The sequence below is a fragment of the Cervus elaphus genome, chromosome 25 (genome assembly GCF_910594005.1).
Source record: "Cervus elaphus chromosome 25, mCerEla1.1, whole genome shotgun sequence".
In the NCBI taxonomy this organism is placed as follows: Eukaryota; Metazoa; Chordata; class Mammalia; order Artiodactyla; family Cervidae; genus Cervus; species Cervus elaphus.
Genome location: NC_057839.1, coordinates 41,094,948 through 41,114,501, shown reverse-complemented (window position 1 = coordinate 41,114,501; position 19,554 = coordinate 41,094,948). Strand labels below are relative to the sequence as shown.

Sequence of the window (19,554 nt, the reverse complement as noted above, 5' to 3'; positions counted from 1 at the left end):
TGAGGGCTTCCTTAAGAAATTTTCTTTAAATAGAGCCAGGGCAGCTCTTTTAGCTATTCTTCTTCTTCTTCTTATTATTATTATCACTGTTATTACATTTCTTGCTCAGTCGTGTCTGACTCTTTGCCACCACATGGGCTGTAGCCCTCCAGTATCCCCCGGCCATGGAACTCTCAAGGAAAGGATACTGGAATGGGTAGCCATTCCCTTCTCCAGAGGATCTTCCTGACCGAGGGATCAAACCCTGGTCTCCTGCATTGCAAGCAGATTCTTTACCATCTGAGCCACTAGGAAACTGGAGCCCTAAAATCTTATGATTGGATCTCAGTTTTTTAGTGGACCTATGTCTCTGAACTTGGTGATCATCACAAGTATTTATGATTTTTCAGTAAGTATAAACTAAAAAAAAACCAAAATCTGCCCTCTACCCTCTTCCCTGGCTTCAGTTTTCCCAGTCTGTTTCCTTGAAGCCCTTACTCCTTTTGACTATGTTCTTTATTTTCTCCCTTAGGTGAGGTAGGAAGCATAGAGGTGGCTGTAACACTTTGCCAACTGATACAGGGTTCCGGCAAAGTCTGCCCTGGAGAACAGATCTGTGTTAAGGTGAAGTCTCTGTGCATATCTCGTGACGCTTACTCTTCTCCTTCCCCAGCCAAGGGCTTCCCAGGTGGCTCAGACAGAAAGAATCTGCCTGCAGTGTGGGAGACCTGGGTTCAATCCCTGGGTCAGGAATATCCCCTAGAGGAGGTCATGGCAATCCACTCCAGTATTCCTGCCTGGAGAATCCCATGGGCAGAGGAGCCTGGTGAGATACAGTCCACGAGATTGCAAAGAGTCAGACACGACTGAGAAACTAACATTTTCACTTTTTCCCCAGCCAAAGGGACCTTCGCCATGATAATCTGGTGGTGTTCCTGTACTATAGATGATGCCCAGAAAATTAAGGATCCTCCTAAAACTCTGGCAAACAGGGAATTTCTCATTCTCACACTAGTCCACACTCAGCCTCTAGCAATTTTTCAATGTTACTGTTATGTGTTTCTACCAGTTGTGGCTCCAGATTAAGAAGGTCTTGATTGTGACTTTGAAGACTTGCCTGTATTTCTAGATTTCAGAGTGACATTTCTCTCTGCAATCTCACATCTCCGATGGGTTCAAGAAAAGCCATTGGTTTCCAGTTTCTTCTTGTAAAAATGAGAGTGACATCTTCCAAGCCCTTTACATGTTGGAAGTCTCCAGATATTTGACTTAGTGAGTCCCTATAGATGGACAGCTGTATTTTCTCCAGCATCCTAGGACATAAAACTTTGTGCACTAGAATAACTGTTTTTTTTTTTTTTTTTACTTTGGACAAATTCCTGAAAAGAAATTTCTAGGTCAAAATGTATATATATTTTAAATGCACTCCAGTGAGATGACATCAACTTGTCATTTAACTAAATTAATATGACACAAAACTCTTTTCCAAAATGTTGGGTCTTTTGAGTTTTATAGCTACAGTGATATCCACTGAATCTGAAAACTAGGATGAGGAGGAAACATTAGGTTCCCTTCAGATGTAGGAGTGGCTCAGACAGGAAAGACTCTGCCTGTAAAGCAGGAGACCCGGGTTGGATCCCTGGGTATTCAATCCTAGTCCAGTATTCTTGTCTGGGGAAGCACATGGGCAGAGGTGCCTGGTGGGCTACAGTCCTTGTGGTCACAAAGAGTTGGACAGGACTACGTTTTCAGATGTAGGAGGCATTTGAAATAACACTCTAAGATCTTCTAGGTGCAGAGGTAAAATGAATATTATATAGAAATTATTGTTGAATTATAAAAGATGTTAAGAGACATTTATTCTGGTTCTTTTCGTTCTCTCTTTAAGCAGATCAGGTGTAATTTTCTTCATTTTATTTAAGACCAGAGAAGATGAGGAACTTTCCCATGACTGGTAAATAGGAGTGTCAGGATATCAGTCAAGGGACTTGCCGTCTATAGTTCCCACATAGTGAATTACTTTTAAGATACAGAATATATTTCATCAGTTAGGAAAATATTGGAATTTCTTCTTGAAAAAGATAATTGAGAAATGAGGAAACATGGAAATTCTGTTGTCATGTTAATAATTATAGGGGTTTTTTATTTGCACACAGGTTTACTAATGATTTATCAGTTAAATCTTGAGTGAACGTTGCTCTTTGACCCCAGTTCTTCTGCCAGTAACAGCAGGGTCTGTAAGATAACAGCTTTTCCAAAGTGATCCTTTCCCTCTCCTCATTTAGGAGTGCCAGATTGAAGGAAAGGGAAACGTTTTGGAAGAATTTCGGAAAAAACCCAATTTACATGAAACCTCCAATGACAGGTATTCCGTTCACAGTGAATGGAGTCTGAATGAGGGTGTATGCAGGTGTTGAGACGGAGGGGCAGAGTTGGCAGGTGTGTTGGGGAGAAGAACTGCATGGAAATGAGGCTCAGACACAGTAACCCTTAGAGTTTCAGGCAGCACGGATTTTCTTGAAAAAAGGTGCAAAGTCCTTTAATTTAATTATTAGGATGAACTCTTTGAATAAGGCTCATCTGGAATTACTAGAGTTAATATTTTTAAAGTCAGTCTGGTAAGACTAGGGGACACAATACTTACCTCAGCCTCCCCACTGGATTATGATCCCCAGGATCATAATCAGAGATTATGAGAGACGTTTCTAATGCTTCCTAAATCCTAGCACTGTGCTTGGCACACAAGGCCCATCATGTTCAACAATGCGTATGGTCGAATGGCTGACAGACCGCTTAATTGAGGGAGTGTTAAGAGGAGGATGAAAGGTATAATTTGTTAGGAAGACTGAATATCTGAATGTTTATATACCTAATAATATGGCCTCCAAATATATAAAGCAAAAAATGACAGAATTACAAGGGGAAAGAAGAATTTCCATAATCCTACAAGATTTTAACTTATTTACTAAATACCTCAGAAAATTATATCTTAAGCAGCACAGAAGATGACTCTCATAAATGCAAAATTCTTAAATAAAATGTTAGCAAACTGAGGCAGCAAAGTTTGCAAAAAATGCATCATGACCAAGTAGAATTCACTCCAAGAATGTGAGGGTAATTTAACATTGAAGTGTTTTCTCTAAATAAATTCTCTAAAATAATTTGCATATTAACTAACAGAGAAAAGACAGTTTTATCAGTGAAATAACGTGAAGTGAAAGTCGCTCAGTTGTGTCCGACTCTTTGAGACCCCATACAATTAATGGAATTCTCCAGGCTAGAATACTGGAGTGGGTAGCCATTCCCTCCTCCAAGGGATCTTCCCTACCCAGGGATTGAACCCAGGTCTCCTGCATTGCAGGAGGATTCTTTACCAGCTAAAGCTTCCACCACGGAAGCCTTATGTAGAAAAAAATCTGAGAGCCTTCAGCAGCAATTTAAAATAGAAAAAATATTATTAGCAAACAAGGAATAGAAAGGAGTTTCCTTAACATAGCCAAGAGTATCTGCAAAAATGGGCAGGAATTGCACTTAATGGTGAACTTTTAGTAGCACTTTCTTTAATGTCTGAATCAAGAAGGAATGTCCACTCTTCTCTTTCTATTCATTTCTGTACTGGGAATCCAACCCTAAGAAACAGGTTAGGAAAAAGAAATACAATTTTTAAGGATCAGGAAAGAAGAAAACACAGTTGTTACATTCTGATGATATAGTTGTAAACATGGAAAATCCAAGAAAACCTACAAATTGAAAGAATTATTACTTGGAGTTCAATAAGGTTTCAGGATATAGGATCAATATAAAAATTCAGTGGTTTCTATATATAAGCAATAAACACTTAGAATAAGATTAGCTTTAAAAAGATACCATTTACAAAAGCAACAAAAGTATTATGGTGCTTAGGAATGAATATAGTAAAACACATGTAGATGTTAATGAAGAATAGTGTAAAGCTTTATTAAATACAAAAGTAAATGAAGTGATATACCATGATCATGATTAAGAAGACACAGTGTTATAAAGATGTGACTTCTCCAAGAACACATAAATTTTATTAACAATAATTTAATTCCTAACGGAAGTGTTTTGGAAAGTTGATAAGCTTAAGATTCATATGATAAATAAATGTCCCAGAATTGCCAGAATAATTTTGAAGGAGATAGGGAGGTGTAGGTTAATTTACTGAGTAAAAAGGCTGCATAAAACTAGGCTGTAACAGGGGGACACTAGGGCAGGAATAGATAAGCAGACCACTGGACTGGAGGAGACACCCAGATGTAGGACTTAAAGCTTATGTAGAGACTCAGAAGATGACAAAGATAGCATACAAGCAAATCAGGGTTGAGTTATTCAGATCCAGAATGGATTCATTAGGACAATGAAAATGAAAACAACAATAATGAATTACTTTATGATCATCAAATTGTCAAAAATTAGATATCTGACAATACTAGGTAATCATTAAGGAGGGAATTCCTACACTGCTGACTGGGGTAGACATTGGTAAAACTGCTTTGGAAAGAAATTTATAGATACTGAGAAAATATTAAGATATGTGTCTCATATGATCCAGTAATTTACCTCTGGACATACATCCTGGAGAAAGTCTTGAAAATACTTAAATATGAGACGTGTAAGAATGTTCATTACAAGTCATGTATAGTAGTGGAAATGGAAAGTTGATCAACACAGGGATTAACAAATAAATTTTACATATGTACACAGCTGCATGCAGCAGAGAGAACTGAGTGAAGTAAGTCAGACAGAGGAGAATCTAAAAGAAATGATACAAATGAGCTTACTTACAAAACAGAAAGAGACTCATAGACTTAGAGAGCAAATCTATGGTTGCCAGGGGGGAAGAATGAAGGGAGGGGATAATTACGGAGTTTGGGAACATTGTTATACTTAAAACGTGTACACACTGCTATACTTAAAATGGATAACCAACAAGGTCCTACTGTATAGCACAGGAAACTTTGCTCAATGTTATGTGGCAGCCTGGATTGGAGGGGAGTTTGGGGGAGAATGCATTCATGTATTTGTATGGCTGAGTCCCTTTGGTGTCTGCCTGAAACTATCATAATATTTTTAATCATCCACACTCTAATATAAAATAAAAAGTAGGAAGAAAGAACCAATCAGTTGAATCTATTTGGATCTCCATAACCCAATGCTGAATGAAAAAAATCAAGGTACATGATATATGTTATTATTTATGTAAAATTAATAAATGCCAGAATAACTGTACATGTTGTTTATAGATACATATGTATGAAGTAAAGGCATTTTTTAAATGGCCAGAAAGGATATACAACTGCAGGATTATGGTTACCAATGAAGAAGGAAGATAGAGAATTTGGTCATTGAGGGATGTCCTTTTCTGCATCCATTGTATTTCATTTATTAAAAAGAAAATGTCTGGTAAAGAGGTAATATTTGTGAAATTTGGGTGTTGGTAAGTGGAGATCTTTGTTATATCATCCTCTATAATTTTCATGTGTATGGCATATTTGGTGCAAAAGACAAAAGATTATAAATGGAAGAGTCAATCGCAGCTGGAGTTTTAAGTGAAGACACGGGATAGAAAGAAGCAAACAAAAGAAAATGTGTATCACTGGCACTGAGGTTTGTGGCTTAAGCCTCACTTGGGAGAGCTGGTTTATTTGATTTGGAACCCTTCATCTTCATTGGTCTCGGTTGTTCCCAGAAGGCCCAAGGAATTTCTGAGTGCTTCCAAACATGTTTGCATTTTTAAAGCTTGAGTCTGGCAAATGGCTAAAGACTGGGGGAACTTGAGGGCAGTGGAAAGAGAAGATGTAGAATTTAGCTGGGTTGGAAGCAAGACGTCAGTTTTGATTTAGAATTAATAGGAAAATAAAATCAGGGAATATGTTGAAAGAGGAGCTCAAGAATGCATGCCTGGAAAAAAAGCCTTGGATGAGTGTTCTAAGCCAAATATTTTACCATGTGTCTGCGTTTTTTATTTCCAGAGAGGCTTAGATTGCTGTTACTTTTCCTTTTTTTAAAAAATATGTCTTAATAAAGTTTTTTGAAACAAAGAAAAAACCTCCCAAACTTAACATTATTCATTAAATATGTTTCACATACATAGTAAAAGACCCTCCAAAAATCATTGCTTAGGAAGAAATTTATTGATTCAATTTAAATTAAGCATTGCTACCATTGCAAAAGCAGTTGCTCTGAAAAAGTATTGAAAAATGTATCATGAGATTACATAGTTCAGTAACAATATCAGTATTGATCACTTGAAGCAAAACTACTGCCAAATGTCATTGAAACTCATTTAATAATTTTTAATAATTTATGGAGCAAATGTGTATCACCTTAAAAATGTACCTGTGACATTTACAAATTCTTTCAAACACATTTATAAATACAGTAATAAAAATTCCTGAGCTCCCTTAGCTTATACCAGTGTTCCCCCAACTGACAACCTAAGTGGTATTTGACTAACATCCTCTAGATTTACTTAAAAAATATTTTATCACATTCATAAAAGTACCTGTGTTTCAAGTTCATTGGTAAGTATAAGTTTTAGTGTGAACCTGATCATAAGACAAAATTGCTTAAGACTTGTATAGGTAGCAGGAGTAGGTGAGGTTATGGGCAAAAGAATTCCAATTTAAGTGTCAAGACCTCCAAAGTAGATTACGCTTTACAATATCAAGAATGGGTTTAATCTCATCTGTACTCTTCAGAAGGATGAAACTGTGACAATCTGCTTCCCTAACGGCTAAGGTCCTGTTGGAGGTTTTTCAATAACCCCATCTCCTATGTGCTGTGCTGTGCTTAGTCGTTCAGTCATGTCCGACTCTTTGCGACCCCATGGACTGTAGCCTGCCGAGCTCCTCTGTCTATGGGGATTCTCCAGGCCAGAATACTGGAGAGGATTGCCATGCCCTCCTTCAGGGGATCTTTCAAACCGAGGGGTTGAACCCAGGTCTCCCATATTGCAGGCAGATTGTTTATTGTCTGAGTTACCAGGGAAGCCCAAGAATACTAGAGTGGGTAGCCTATCCCTTCTCCAGGGGATCTTCCTGACCCAGGAATTGAACTGGGGTCTCCTGCATTGCAAAGATTCTTTACCAGCTGAGCTACCAGGGAAGCCCGCATTTCCTATAGTCCTGCCCTATCTTCCAACTCCAAGACATCAAGATTCCTGCTAAATAGGTATTATATCTCGCAGTGCCTCAAAATAGAGGAGATTTAGAATGTGTAAAAGTTGATTAGTCAGTTGTAGAGTTTGGTGGGGTTAAGGTTTCAGATATGGTTCTGGAAAGATGTGGCAACATATAATTTCTGTTTCCTTTTAGGAAAGCATGTCATTTTGGAAAATTAGCTACACAGTACTTCTCCAACTCATCATTATTATATGAACACTATGTCTGGTGACTGACACTCCAATTTTTCCAGCTTCAAAGTAAACGTGTGTCCAATAATTAAAGGCAGATGGCACCAATGTAAGCATGGGGGAGTCAGTCTTTGACAGAAGCCAAGTTTTAGGGAATGATACTCATGTAAGAAATATCTTGTTCCCTGGTAAGACATGGCATTAGAGAATCTAGGAGTCAGAGAAGAATTTGTAAAGCAAACCCCACACCATCCCATAATTCTGCAACACAAGCATAAGCAGTAGGTAAAGATTTCTAGATCTGGATCCATTAAAAGATTGGCATTTTACACTTAATCCAATGAATTTGGTCAGAAGAGATGTTGTTAGTAATATTGATGAATCATACTGTTCAAAAGCATTCCATTTTTCAAATGGCTTGATTTTTCCTTTATTTTATAATACTTAAATGAGCTTTTCTGATCTATCCCTGGGTTCTTGGTTCCATCTCATTTTATTTTTATTTTTAGCAGCTTCTTGTGTGAGGGATGGGGATAAAGGAGGGAAATTATACTTTGCAATCATACAGAAGGGTAAAGAGAAAGGAGGAAAATTGTTTTGGTCTAATTTATATAACTAGTTTCTGGATTACAGATCCTTTTGCAGCAAGAATCCATCAAGAAAATTGTTTCAGCCGGGCACGTGTTATTTTTTTCATTTACATATCAAATAAAAATAAATAGAGGAAGGGGAAGCAAGGAGAATAAACATTTATTGAGCCAGGCACTGAGCTGGGTATTTTCAATAACATGAGTAGAAATATAATGATAATATTATACTGGGATGATTTTGTTTGGCAAGCATTGTTTGTGGCATGGAGTAAAAAATGAAGATGTTCTGGTAATAGCAGTTAGCAGCATCTCCCATACTCTTGATATGGATTTAGCTATCCATGGTGTCCTCTCAAATGGAAGGAGACAAATTAATAAATCCATGGGCAACAGAAAGCACAATGTGCAATAACTAAAGATTTACGGAACTAAAGATGCAAGATAAATCAGATGACTACAGTCTTCTATAATTTTTTAAGACTAAAAAAAATAGACATTGTAATTAGTTCATGTAGATAAAAAAATCAAAACAAGGCTATTTCTGATATATGCCTGATTTTTCCCATACCATAGTATCTTTGATGGTTAAAATCAAATAAGGAAAAGATTTATTTCTAGGGGCTTTAGGGAAATCAGATTGTGAGAAATATCCCCCTCATGGCTTTGAGTAACCATGTTGTGGTGACTCCTGGTTAGGGAAAAATCTGCATCTATAATTTTGCTGGCTTTTCACCTGGTGACTTACTATGTATTCTTTCTGGCCCTTATTCATCAGTCAGTTTTTATAAAATGTAAAAATGGTTATTGAGAAAACCTAGCATAAACTTACAAACTAATGAATTTAGGAGTAGAATTGTACAAAAAAGATCTTCATGACCCAGATAATCACGATGGTGTGATCACTCACCTAGAGCCAGACATCCTGGAATGTGAAGTCAAGTGGGCCTTAGAAAGCATCACTATGAACAAAGCTAGTGGAGGTGATGGAATTCCAGTTGAACTATTTCAAACCCTGAAAGATGATGCTGTGAAAGTGCTGTACTCAATATGCCAGCAAATTTGGAAAACCCAGGAGTGGCCACAGGACTGGAAAAGATCAGTTTTCATTCCAATCCCAAAGAAATGCAATGCCAAAGAATGCTCAAACTACTGCACAATTGCACTCATCTCACATGCCATTAAAGTAATGCTCAAAATTCTCCAAACCAGGCTTCAGCAATATGTGAACCCTGAGCTTCCAGATGTTCAAACTAGTTTTAGAAAAGGCAGAGGAACCAGAGATCAAATTGCCAACATCTGATGTATCATTGAAAAAGCAAGAGAGTTCCAGAAAAACATCTATTTCTGCTTTATTGACTATGCCAAAGTCTTTGACTGTGTGGATCACAATAAACTGTGGAAAATTCTGAAAAAGATAGGAATACCAGACCACCTGACCTGCCTCTTGAGAAACCTATATGCAGGTCAGGAAGCAACAGTTAGGACTGGACATGGAACAACAGACTGGTTCCAAATAGGAAAAGGAGTAAGTCAAGGCTGTATATTGTCACCCTGCTTATTTAACTTCTATGTAGAGTACGTCATGAGAAACGGTGGGCTGGAAGAAGCACAAGCTGGAATCAAGATTGCCAGGAGAAATATCAATAACCTCAGATATGCAGATGACACCCCCCTTATGGCAGAAAGTGAAGAGGAACTAAAAAGCCTCTTGAAAGTGAAAGAGGAGAGTGAAAAAGCTGGCTTAAAGCTCAACATTCAGAAAACTAAGATCATGGCATCTGGTCCCATCACTTCACGGCAAATAGATGGGGAAACAGTGGAAACAGTTTCAGACTTTATTTTTTGGGCTCCAGAATCACTGCAGATGGTGATTGCAGCCATGAAGTTAAAAGATGCTTACTCCCTTGGACTGCAAGGAGATCCAACCAGTCCATCCTAAAGGAGATCAGTCCTGGGTATTCACTGGAAGGACTGATGCTGAAGCTGAAACTCCAATACTTTGGCCACCTCATGCGAAGAGTTGACTCATTGGAAAAGACTCTGATGCTGGGAGGGATTGGGGGCAGGAGGAGAAGGGGACGACAGAGGATGAGATGGATGGATGGCATCACCGACTTGATGGACATGAGTTTGGGTAATCTCCAAGAGTAGGTGATGGACAGGGAGGCCTGGGGTGCTGCGATTCATGGGGTCGCAAAGAGTCGGAGACGACTGAGCGACTGAACTGAACTGAACTTATCTTCATGTAAAAAACAAAACAAGACCCCAGCAACTTGTAACAATCACTTCTAATTTCCTATGCGATGTTGAAGAATTTTGTTTGGCATTTTTTTAGGAAAAGAGAAAAAGCAGAGGTAGTGGTAGCTTTGAAAATATGGAACCTTTGGCTATCCCGTAGCCTTCACTTCAATATGGCTTTACAGAAGACACAGATCCCTAACAGCCGGTTCTAGGTTGCTTTGGTTTCTGCATGAGACATGAAAATTGTTTGAAATGACTTATCAAGCAGGAAAGCAAGCCTCATTATGCAAAAAACGCCCCAGAAGTATCAAAGGTCACATGTAGCAAAGTCGAGGGGTTGACTTGACTTTTAAACAATTGTTGGATTGTACCTTAAACACTTACCCCAGATTAGCTGTACAATGGCAACTCATACTACTTCTAAACAAAGATTAAGACAAAAAATTAGCACATTCATGGTTTCAACAGAAAGATATGATTACATTTTTTTTTCAGTCTTGTTTTCCAGATATAGAAACAATCACATTGAAATATATATGGATAGATTCTAACTCATGAAATAATTATTTTTCTTTGTAGTACACAGTGAGTTTCACAATAGGATTATATATCTCAATGTGTCATACAGTTTTTGAACCACATAAAGCAACATAGTATAAAATCATATAACAGTTAAAAGTCAGGATTATCACATGGCAAATGCACAGCTATGCCACTGAAAATAGTCAAAGTGGGAGATGTGGTATCATTTCTAAACAATAAGCAGCTTTGAAGGAAGGACATTAGGATAAGAAGGGAAGTGGTTACTTTTAAAACTTCAAAATCATTTTATCAGGAATTTCATAAAACAAATTGTTGTTCAAGAGACTATTTGCCATACAATTTTTCAATTTCCGGTAATATAACAAGATTTCCCCACCTCCTTAGGATACATGAAATTTGCATGGAAAAACTCAGATTAGATTTTGAAATGTATCCAGGTGAAGTGTGATTTGACCATAATATGAAACTACTGGTTTTTATATTACTACTTAAGTAGCTAAAGTTTTTGGAGTTGTTTTTTTCTTTTTATCAGCAGCAGGTAAAAAGTTAAGTACCAGACTGTGGTTAAAGGTCTCTCTTTTCATTGACCACAACCACATAAACAGAGTATGTTTTCCCACTTTACTCATCTCAGTGCTTCCTGACATGAAATTGGAGCGTAAATCAAAGGAATCAATGTGGACAAAACAGTCATGGGCATATGTATATCTCTTAGCCATAAACTCAGAACACTGAATAGAGTCACTATGTCCAAAAAAATCCAAGTTTAGCAGGTTACTTTTGGCATTCTATGTAATCCTGAGATGCCCAGACATTTAGAAACATCTTATTTTTCTTTCTTTTTAAAAAATATTTTATTTATTTGGCTGTGCCAGGTCTTAGCTGTGGCATGCAGGATTTCCAAGTGGCATACGGCTTAGCTGCCCTGTGGCGTGTGGGATCTTAGTTCCCTGACCAGGGGTGGAACCCAGGCCCCCTGCTTTGGAAGTGCTGATTCCCAGCCACTGGACCACCAGGAAAGTCCCCCACACTCTATTTTTCTATCTGTTTCCTTTTACTGAAATAGGTAACCATGTGAAGGTCTCAGAGCCAAAATCACCCTTGAAATACACAAATCTAGGGAGAGAACTATTTGATTTTCAGATGATATGTACACTGGTCATGAAATAAGTCCAGGTTATACCTATAAATAGAATTTCTGGTTAGGTTATAAACTCTCGAGCAATCATTTTGCATTTTTAAGTTTCTGCTTAAGACCTCCACAACAAAAACACAAAAAATTTAAGAAATATATATGAACTTTGCTTTAAAAATAAGGTCTTTTTTTTTGCAAGGTTATAGTGAAATGAAAATGAAAATTAAGGAGTAATAGAGGACTTTAAAAGAAAATAAAAGAAAGGAAAAAAAAGAAAAAAATTTTTAATTAAAAAAATAGTAAAAATATATGAGAATGAAAATGAAAATTAAGGAGTAATAGAGGAGCAATAGAGGACTTTATCTGAAAGAGACACGTGCACCCCAATGTTCATCGCAGCACTGTTTATAATAGCCAGGACATGGAAGCAACCTAGATGCCCATCAGCAGATGAATGGATAAGGAAGCTGTGATACATATACACCATGGAATATTACTCAGCCATTAAAAAGAATTCATTTGAATCAGTTCTAATGAGATGGATGAAACTGGAGCCCATCATACAGAGTGAAGTAAGCCAAAAAGATAAAGACCAATACAGTATACTAATGCATATATATGGAATTTAAAAAGATGGTAACAATAACCCTATATTCAAAACAGAAAAAGAGACACAGATATACAGAACAGACTTTTAGACTCTGTGAGAGAAGGCGAGGGTGGGATGATCTGAGAGAATAGCATTGAAACAAGTATACTAACAAGGGTGAAACAGATCACCAGCCCAGGTTGGATGCATGAGACAAGTGCTCAGGGCTGGTGCACTGGGAAGACCCAGAGGGATGGGATGGAGAGGGAGGCGGGAATGGGGATCGGGAAGGGGAACATGTAAATCCATGACTGATTCATGTCAATGTATGGCAAAAACCACTACAATATATAAAAAATTTTTTTTAAAAATGGATGAATGGATAAAGAAAATGTGTGTGTGTGTGTGTGTGTGTGTGTGTGTATGAAAATAAAAATAAAACCAAAAAAAAAAAGACCTCCACAACAGAGTCTTCATTGTAGCTTGGATTTATTAATGGCCTTTGAACAAATGAATTAATGGATGAAATTGAGCTAGAATCTCTAAGCCTGTGGCTCCATAAATAAGGTAAGTTGTGACCTTCAACTTGGGCCTTGATATCTATATGGCCAATTTAATGTTTGACTCAGGCCAAAGTCATTATTTATGAATAATTTAGTTTCTTGAAACTCCTACGGTTGCTACTGTACATAATGAACTCTCAGGAGAAATGGAGGCCCTAAGTGAGAGCATTAAAAGCCTACAAGGTGGACAGCTAAGAAGAGGAGCAAAGGATGTTAAATGAAATCGACGGGACTTGCAGGAGTAGACCTGTTTTTCTCTTCAGCATTGTTAAAGCCACACTGTCCACTGCTTGAGGCTAAGGGATCATCAGCAGTATTTCCCTGAACTGTCCCTGGGTCATTTACTGAAACCCTGGATTTTACTCAGATCATGTGCATCAAAGACTGTTAGAGCCGGAAGAGGTCTTAGAAACATCTTAGGTCAAACCACTCATTTAACAGATGAGGGAACTAGTGATTAGCTTTTAAAGGACTTGCTAAGATCACACAGCCTGTTTACTGGCAACCAGAAATTGAGTGCTCAGCCCACTACCCTAGTGACTACATTAATGATGCATGGGCTGAAAAGGCAGAAAAACAAATTGGTTCACTAGAGGCTTTCATCAATGACAAATCTACATCAGCAATCCTGCGGACCATAATCCGGAGGCTTTTATGTCTTTCTGCACGTGTGCCAAGTTCCATGGTACACCATTGCCCTTTTCAGGCCCTGGTATGCAATTCAAAGCCATTTAAAAGTGCATCAATGTGTTTTTAAATTGAGGGTCTCAAGTAACAGGGTGCAGACTTATTCCAAAATCTTAGCCAGAGTCAATTTCTTATCAAAATAAGTTACACTATTCACATCAGCTGTGTGTTAATTCAATTAAACAATAAATTAAAATCTACTCAATGGTTGCTGATTGGACCTTAGACCATTTAATGATTCCCTTTCTGGCTTTTTCATTCATTTACTTAAAATGTAAAATTTACTGTCTAATCAATACACTTTTCTTGTGAAAAGAAAACGTCAAAAAAAAAAAAGGCACTTTGTAAAATGTGTACAAATCTGATTCTTTCATATCTAAAGAGATAATAAAATTATGACTGGCTGGATCACATCTTTCTGCAAGTGATGGGCAGTGGCAGGCAGCCTGGAGAAAGTTGGGGGACAGACCTTCACCAGCTAAGCTGCACGCTGGAGCTCAGGTGCCTCTGCTTGCTCATCAGATTCTCTCTTTCAATTGGGTCACTACAGGACAGAGTTAAACTCCTTCATCTTGTATAGATGGTAAGGGATTGACCAACTTTGGACCAAACCAGCTGGGATTGGCCTCAGGCACTTAGGAGAATGGAGAGTCAGTTACATTTCAGCGACGTGACTGATTATTTGTGCTCATCTGAGGTGCCTTGTACCCATTTGCTAGAACTGACTAGAGAAGATTTTGCAGTTTGAGTTATAAGCTTCCATAAATCACCCACTGGCTATCCTATTTCCATGTGCTTTGTAGCTTGAAGTGTTTACTTATAAAAATATGACGTTTTATAAATCAGAGCTTGAGGCTTTTAACACCAACTGTGCAATGGTGGTTCATAATCCATAAGAAGACGAAAACAACAACAACAAAAAAAGCGCAAACCAGAATCAGCAGCCTAGTATAAGAAAAGCATTTTGTCCCTAAAAGTCAGAGCCTCTTTCAATATCTTTTTAAAAAATCTCTGCTTCTCTCTACACACATATTTGCACATCATCTTAGACTATGATTCTATACCTACGTAATTTGTAAAATGCATGTACAATATGTTAGGATTAGTTGGCATTGATGATTTAAACCTGTGGCTGATTCGTGTTGATGTGTGGCAGAGGCCAACACAATATTATAGAGCAACTGTCCTCCAACTAAAAAAAAAAAAGAAAAAAAGTGAAACAAAATGGACACATCACTGAAGAGGACATGTGTCTATGATAAAGGGCAATTATTTGTAAGCTTAATTATGATACAAGGCATTGGTTAATCATCTTTGCTGGACACTATTGAGTGAATCATGGAATTAAGGATTCACAGTTTAAAAGGACATTATAGATTATTTGGCCTAGCATTTCATTCAGAGCAAACTGAGATCCAGAGAAGAGAGTTGAGCTAAGCTAACATAATTAGCACTAGAAGCTGGGTCTCCTGACTCTTAATCTGCACACTTCCACTCAACTAGAGGACTCCTTGATAGAAAATAGGCTAGACCATGGGAAAAAAAAAAAAACAAAACGCAATTCATTAAAGAGTGCTAAGTGACCGAGAATTATAGCCTTGGCTTTACTTAATGATTGACAGTAATCTACTTACTAACTGGTGTTTTTTTAAAGAATTTAGTTTGAGTCTTCAGCCATGACAGTTTTTTCCATATATGCCAAATTATACATCAAAAGACTATTTTTGAATTCTATCAGAATTTCATACTATCAGAGCGGTTCATAGGCATCTTGGAGGAGACGGGACTATATTGAGAAAGATTTGGTCTGTGCTGGCTTTGAAGGTCCAAGTCTTTGGTCAATGCTTCTCAAGGTGGGATATATTCCCTGACCCTCTTAGAAGTTGTATGTGCTTTTGCAGATCATTCTCTTCCATTATGTGAATACCAAACCACTAACAGATTTTTTAAAATGATACCTTTTTATGACAGTACTGTTCACTGCAAGTCAAACAGACTCGACCTGTACTTTCCAGGAAAGAACTGCTCCAGGCACTAAAATCAGCTTTAGTGGAAATGATCTGCTAGGGCAATGCTTCTCAAACTTCACTGTGTACTTGAATCATCTGGGGATCTTAGCAAAATGCAGATTCTGGTGGGTGGGGGTGGCGAGGGCAGAGATTCTGCATTTCCAAGCAGCGCCCATACTTGCGGGTATGGCTGGTCCTCAGACCTTATTTTGAGTAGCAAGGATCTAGGGGGCTAATAAACTTGGACAATCTTCCCCAACGGCTCCCTCACTCTTAACCGGTTGTGTGTGTATTGGGATAATAGAGCCTCAGATATGTTACTTTTGCATTTCTGGGAGCTCTGGCAGTGTGTTCACTTTCACACATCAGCCAACCTTGGAGTCCTGTTCCTGTCAAGATGGACTTACTGGGCTGGAATATCTAACTCACAGAGGGAGCTCAGATTCTTTGTGTTCCAGCTTAAGAAGTAAACACACCAATGGATTTGCCCAAGATTGCTCAGAAAAACAAAACCAGAACTCTCTCTCTAAGGCAGTATGTTAGGTGTTCCCACTCTCCTTTTTCATCTTTATAAATTTTCACCCAGAGAAGTGAAAATTTCATCTTTATGAATTTTTACCCAGAGAAGTGAAAATTTCACAGAGAAGTGAAAATTTTCACCCAGAGAAGAGCAGAACCCCCAGAGTGGCCCTAAATTACAAGAGAAGTAATTTTCAGTCTGTGGAGAGTCCTAAAACTCTAGTTTCTTGATTGCTGTTTAAAGTATCCTGGAGATAAAAAGAATCAGAAAAACTATACTACACTATGTTGGAAATCGAATTTTGTCATCCACTTCCTATTCCTCAATGGGCTTTGGCTTGGTATGGCATTTTATTCCACAAACAGGGACTACATATATCACCGTGTACTGAAAATACTCATTATAACCTCATGGCAGAAAATACTGTACCCGCTGAATACGTAAACAGGCTGTACTGGGAAGATAGAAAATAGTCTTTTATTTTACTTAAGTGATAGAAAAATAGTCTTCAAAAATACATTGTTAAATTTATGGGTTTATATTAAAGTAGAATTTGTATATACAGTAAGGCAGTACTTCTGTTAGCATCCTGCTATGATTATATTTTAAATTAAAGTTAGTCTTTTGGGACTTTTTTTTTCACTAACAGAAGACTAGGGTGTGTAATAAATTATCTATCATGCTGAAATAAAAGAGGAAAACATTTTAGAAGGATTCACCACATGAAACTCATTTGCCTCCTGTGTAAGAAAATTTCACTTTCTAAAACCCTATTCTCTAGAAGTTTCAGAATGATATACAATTTAGGGGTAAAATCCATGCTTAATAAATTCAAACGATTTTAAGAAAAAACTGGAGGCATCCTGTTTACTTGCATATTGGCAATGTGTCATTAAGGTAATAGGAACGGATGTAAACAATTTGTCAGGTGTTCTAGAATGAAACTTTTTAAGTGCATTGTATTTGGTTAATCCTAATAAAATGAAAGAGGAGTGCAAAGATTAAGCAATTGGTCTTCAAGAGTGGTTTTCATGGCATTTCTCTCCTATCTACCATCTTCCCATGGTAAACAATTTTGACTGACTTATACCCCTCTGTCACATACAAAACCATGAAGGCCTTTTCCAGAGAATATACCTGTTGGCACTGTCTCTCAAGAATACTAGGCAATGTGCTTCTATATCATTGAACATATAATCTGATAAGTAATAGTAAAAAGTAAATCTACAAATCACACAAGATGGAACGATTTGTTCTGGAATCAGCTGTTGGAAAAAGAGGCAACTGGTTGGAAATACAGAGAATGAAGAGTGAACTGGGAGTTGGGTAGTGTCATTCTAACCCTGCTCTTGAGCCCTCTCTGCGAGAGTGCATTTCACGTACTCTGTAGTGTTCCCTGAAGGAAAATCACAGTTCAACCCATCCTTCCATAACTCTCACTGCAAGAGTGCATAAAACCTGTGGGACCCAGTCCCCAACCCAACTGGAGTTTGCAGTTGCCTGGGGTTGCAGGGGAGACAGCCAGGTCAGCCTCGGCTGGATTCTATGGCAGGGCTGGCGGGGCCTCCTTGGCTGGTTCTTCTAACAGAGTCAGGTTTTGCACTTGAGTATCCGGCACCAACACCAGGATGTTGCTATCCGTCACCCGGGACACCTTCGAGTACTCCTTGCTGGTTTCAGGGGCGCCGACCTTCTCGTTTTGTTTTGGGAACAGAGCCAGCACTCCATCTTGGCTGACCTTGTGGATCTCCACATATTCCAAGGGTTTAGCAGAGATCAAGGGGGTTTTGTCTTGGGGCAGTGGCCACGCCGTGTCTTGGTCAGGCTTGGAACTGCAGCCTTCTGACTCCCTCTGCTTGGCTGCCTTTCCTTCCCCACCAGTCTCAATGGTTTTCGAGGGCTTTAAAGCATGTTGGTCTGTTTGGTCCAGCAAAGTGGCTGTGGTATCTGCCATGCCCAGGGCCAGCTCACACACGTCAGCAATGTTGTGGTAAGAATATCTGGGGTTGTGCAGGCTGGGTGGCTGCGGGAAAGGCCATGTGGAAGATTTGGGTCCGTTAGCATGAAAATAGGGGATTTTGTCTTCCCTGCTCGTGCTCTGAGGGGCCTGGAGACATGTAAGGTTTGTTTCGGGATTCTCCAGTTTCTCAGGGCCCTCAGGAGTATAGAACTTGAAGGGATGGGCCTGAGGTTCATCACATTTTTCAGAAAAGAGCGAAGGGCTGTCACAGCTGCCCCGGCCAGAGTCACTGTCAGGATCCATGTGCATGGGCTTCACGCCTTGCTCCATGTGTTCTTTGGAGGGGCGTGGCATCAGCTGCTGGTCTTCACTGTCATCCACCTCTATGAACTCCATCAGCAAGTCCTCGCAGTCGGAAGTGGGAGGGAAGTCTTGGCTTTCCAGAGCTCTCAGAAGTTCTTCGGACTTGCCCTTCTATTAAAACATAGACACAAGGCGAGAAGGCTGTGATATCTGCAATCAAAGTGAATGCCATCAGAACAAATTCCCTGGGGCTGACTTTTCACAATTTTGTGCTTTTGGCCTCACAGTGGCTGATGTCAAGTGACATAATGAGTAGGTAACTGCTTTTATATACCTCCATGTTAAGCTGAGGGTCAAATGGAAACTATTAATATGTACTTCACCTGCAGAGAAATGTAAAATGTTCTAACCCCTCTTTTCATTTGAAACACTTAAATTTAATTCCCACTTGAATCTGTCTAAATGGGCTCTGGCAAATACCAGCTCCCCTGTACTGAGCCAGTGTTAGCTGAGCACTCAAACTGAGCAAAAATTGCAGTAAGATATTCTGTTACTATGGCCTTATGTAGAGAACACTCAAGTGAGAGCTTACACCAAAGTCTGATGGAGGAGGGGCTGGTGGAAGGTCACTCTTTTGTATTCATCAAATATTCACCCACTTTCTCAACTGATTATTTGTATAAAATGTTTATGGCAGGGCTTATGAACAGATCTGATAAACCTAACAAGCATTCCTATGTGTGCTGATGTTTTTTTGGCTTTCTTTGATTGCCCTCTGACACTTCCTGACAGTAATTACCCTCATGCCTCTCACATCTTTCTGTGAACACCCCTGCTGAAGGGGAGGGACAACCAGCCATGGATGGCCAAGCTAGCCAGACTGCACTGATGGGGATGGTGTGTACATGCGTAAAGATGACAATTACACAGCAGCAAGTCACAATACAGTCTCCACCTTAGCACTTACCTCCAGCAGATGAATATCAAATCCTTTTATTTTGGGCCCTGGAACTGGTGGGAGGATGCAGGTCATCATGCTATAAAATGATTCGTGAGATAA

The 19,554-nt window shown here is 38.8% G+C and overlaps 1 protein-coding gene across 2 annotated transcripts in view; it reads right to left on the bottom strand.

Annotated features, from left to right (window-relative positions):
* Window positions 1-12,834: 12,834 nt before the first annotated feature.
* Window positions 12,835-19,554, bottom strand: part of PRLR (prolactin receptor) — a 144,292-nt gene continuing 137,572 nt past the window's right edge. Inside the window, exons 9-10 of one of the 2 annotated variants that reach the window (XM_043887317.1) lie at window positions 19,462-19,531; window positions 12,835-18,704 (exon numbers count right to left, since the gene is read on the bottom strand). In XM_043887317.1, coding sequence (XP_043743252.1) covers window positions 18,669-18,704; window positions 19,462-19,531 — 106 coding nt within the window. In that variant the 3' untranslated portion in view covers window positions 12,835-18,668. The remainder of the gene's footprint in view (window positions 18,705-19,461; window positions 19,532-19,554) is intronic. The other variant, XM_043887316.1, reaches the window with a different exon arrangement.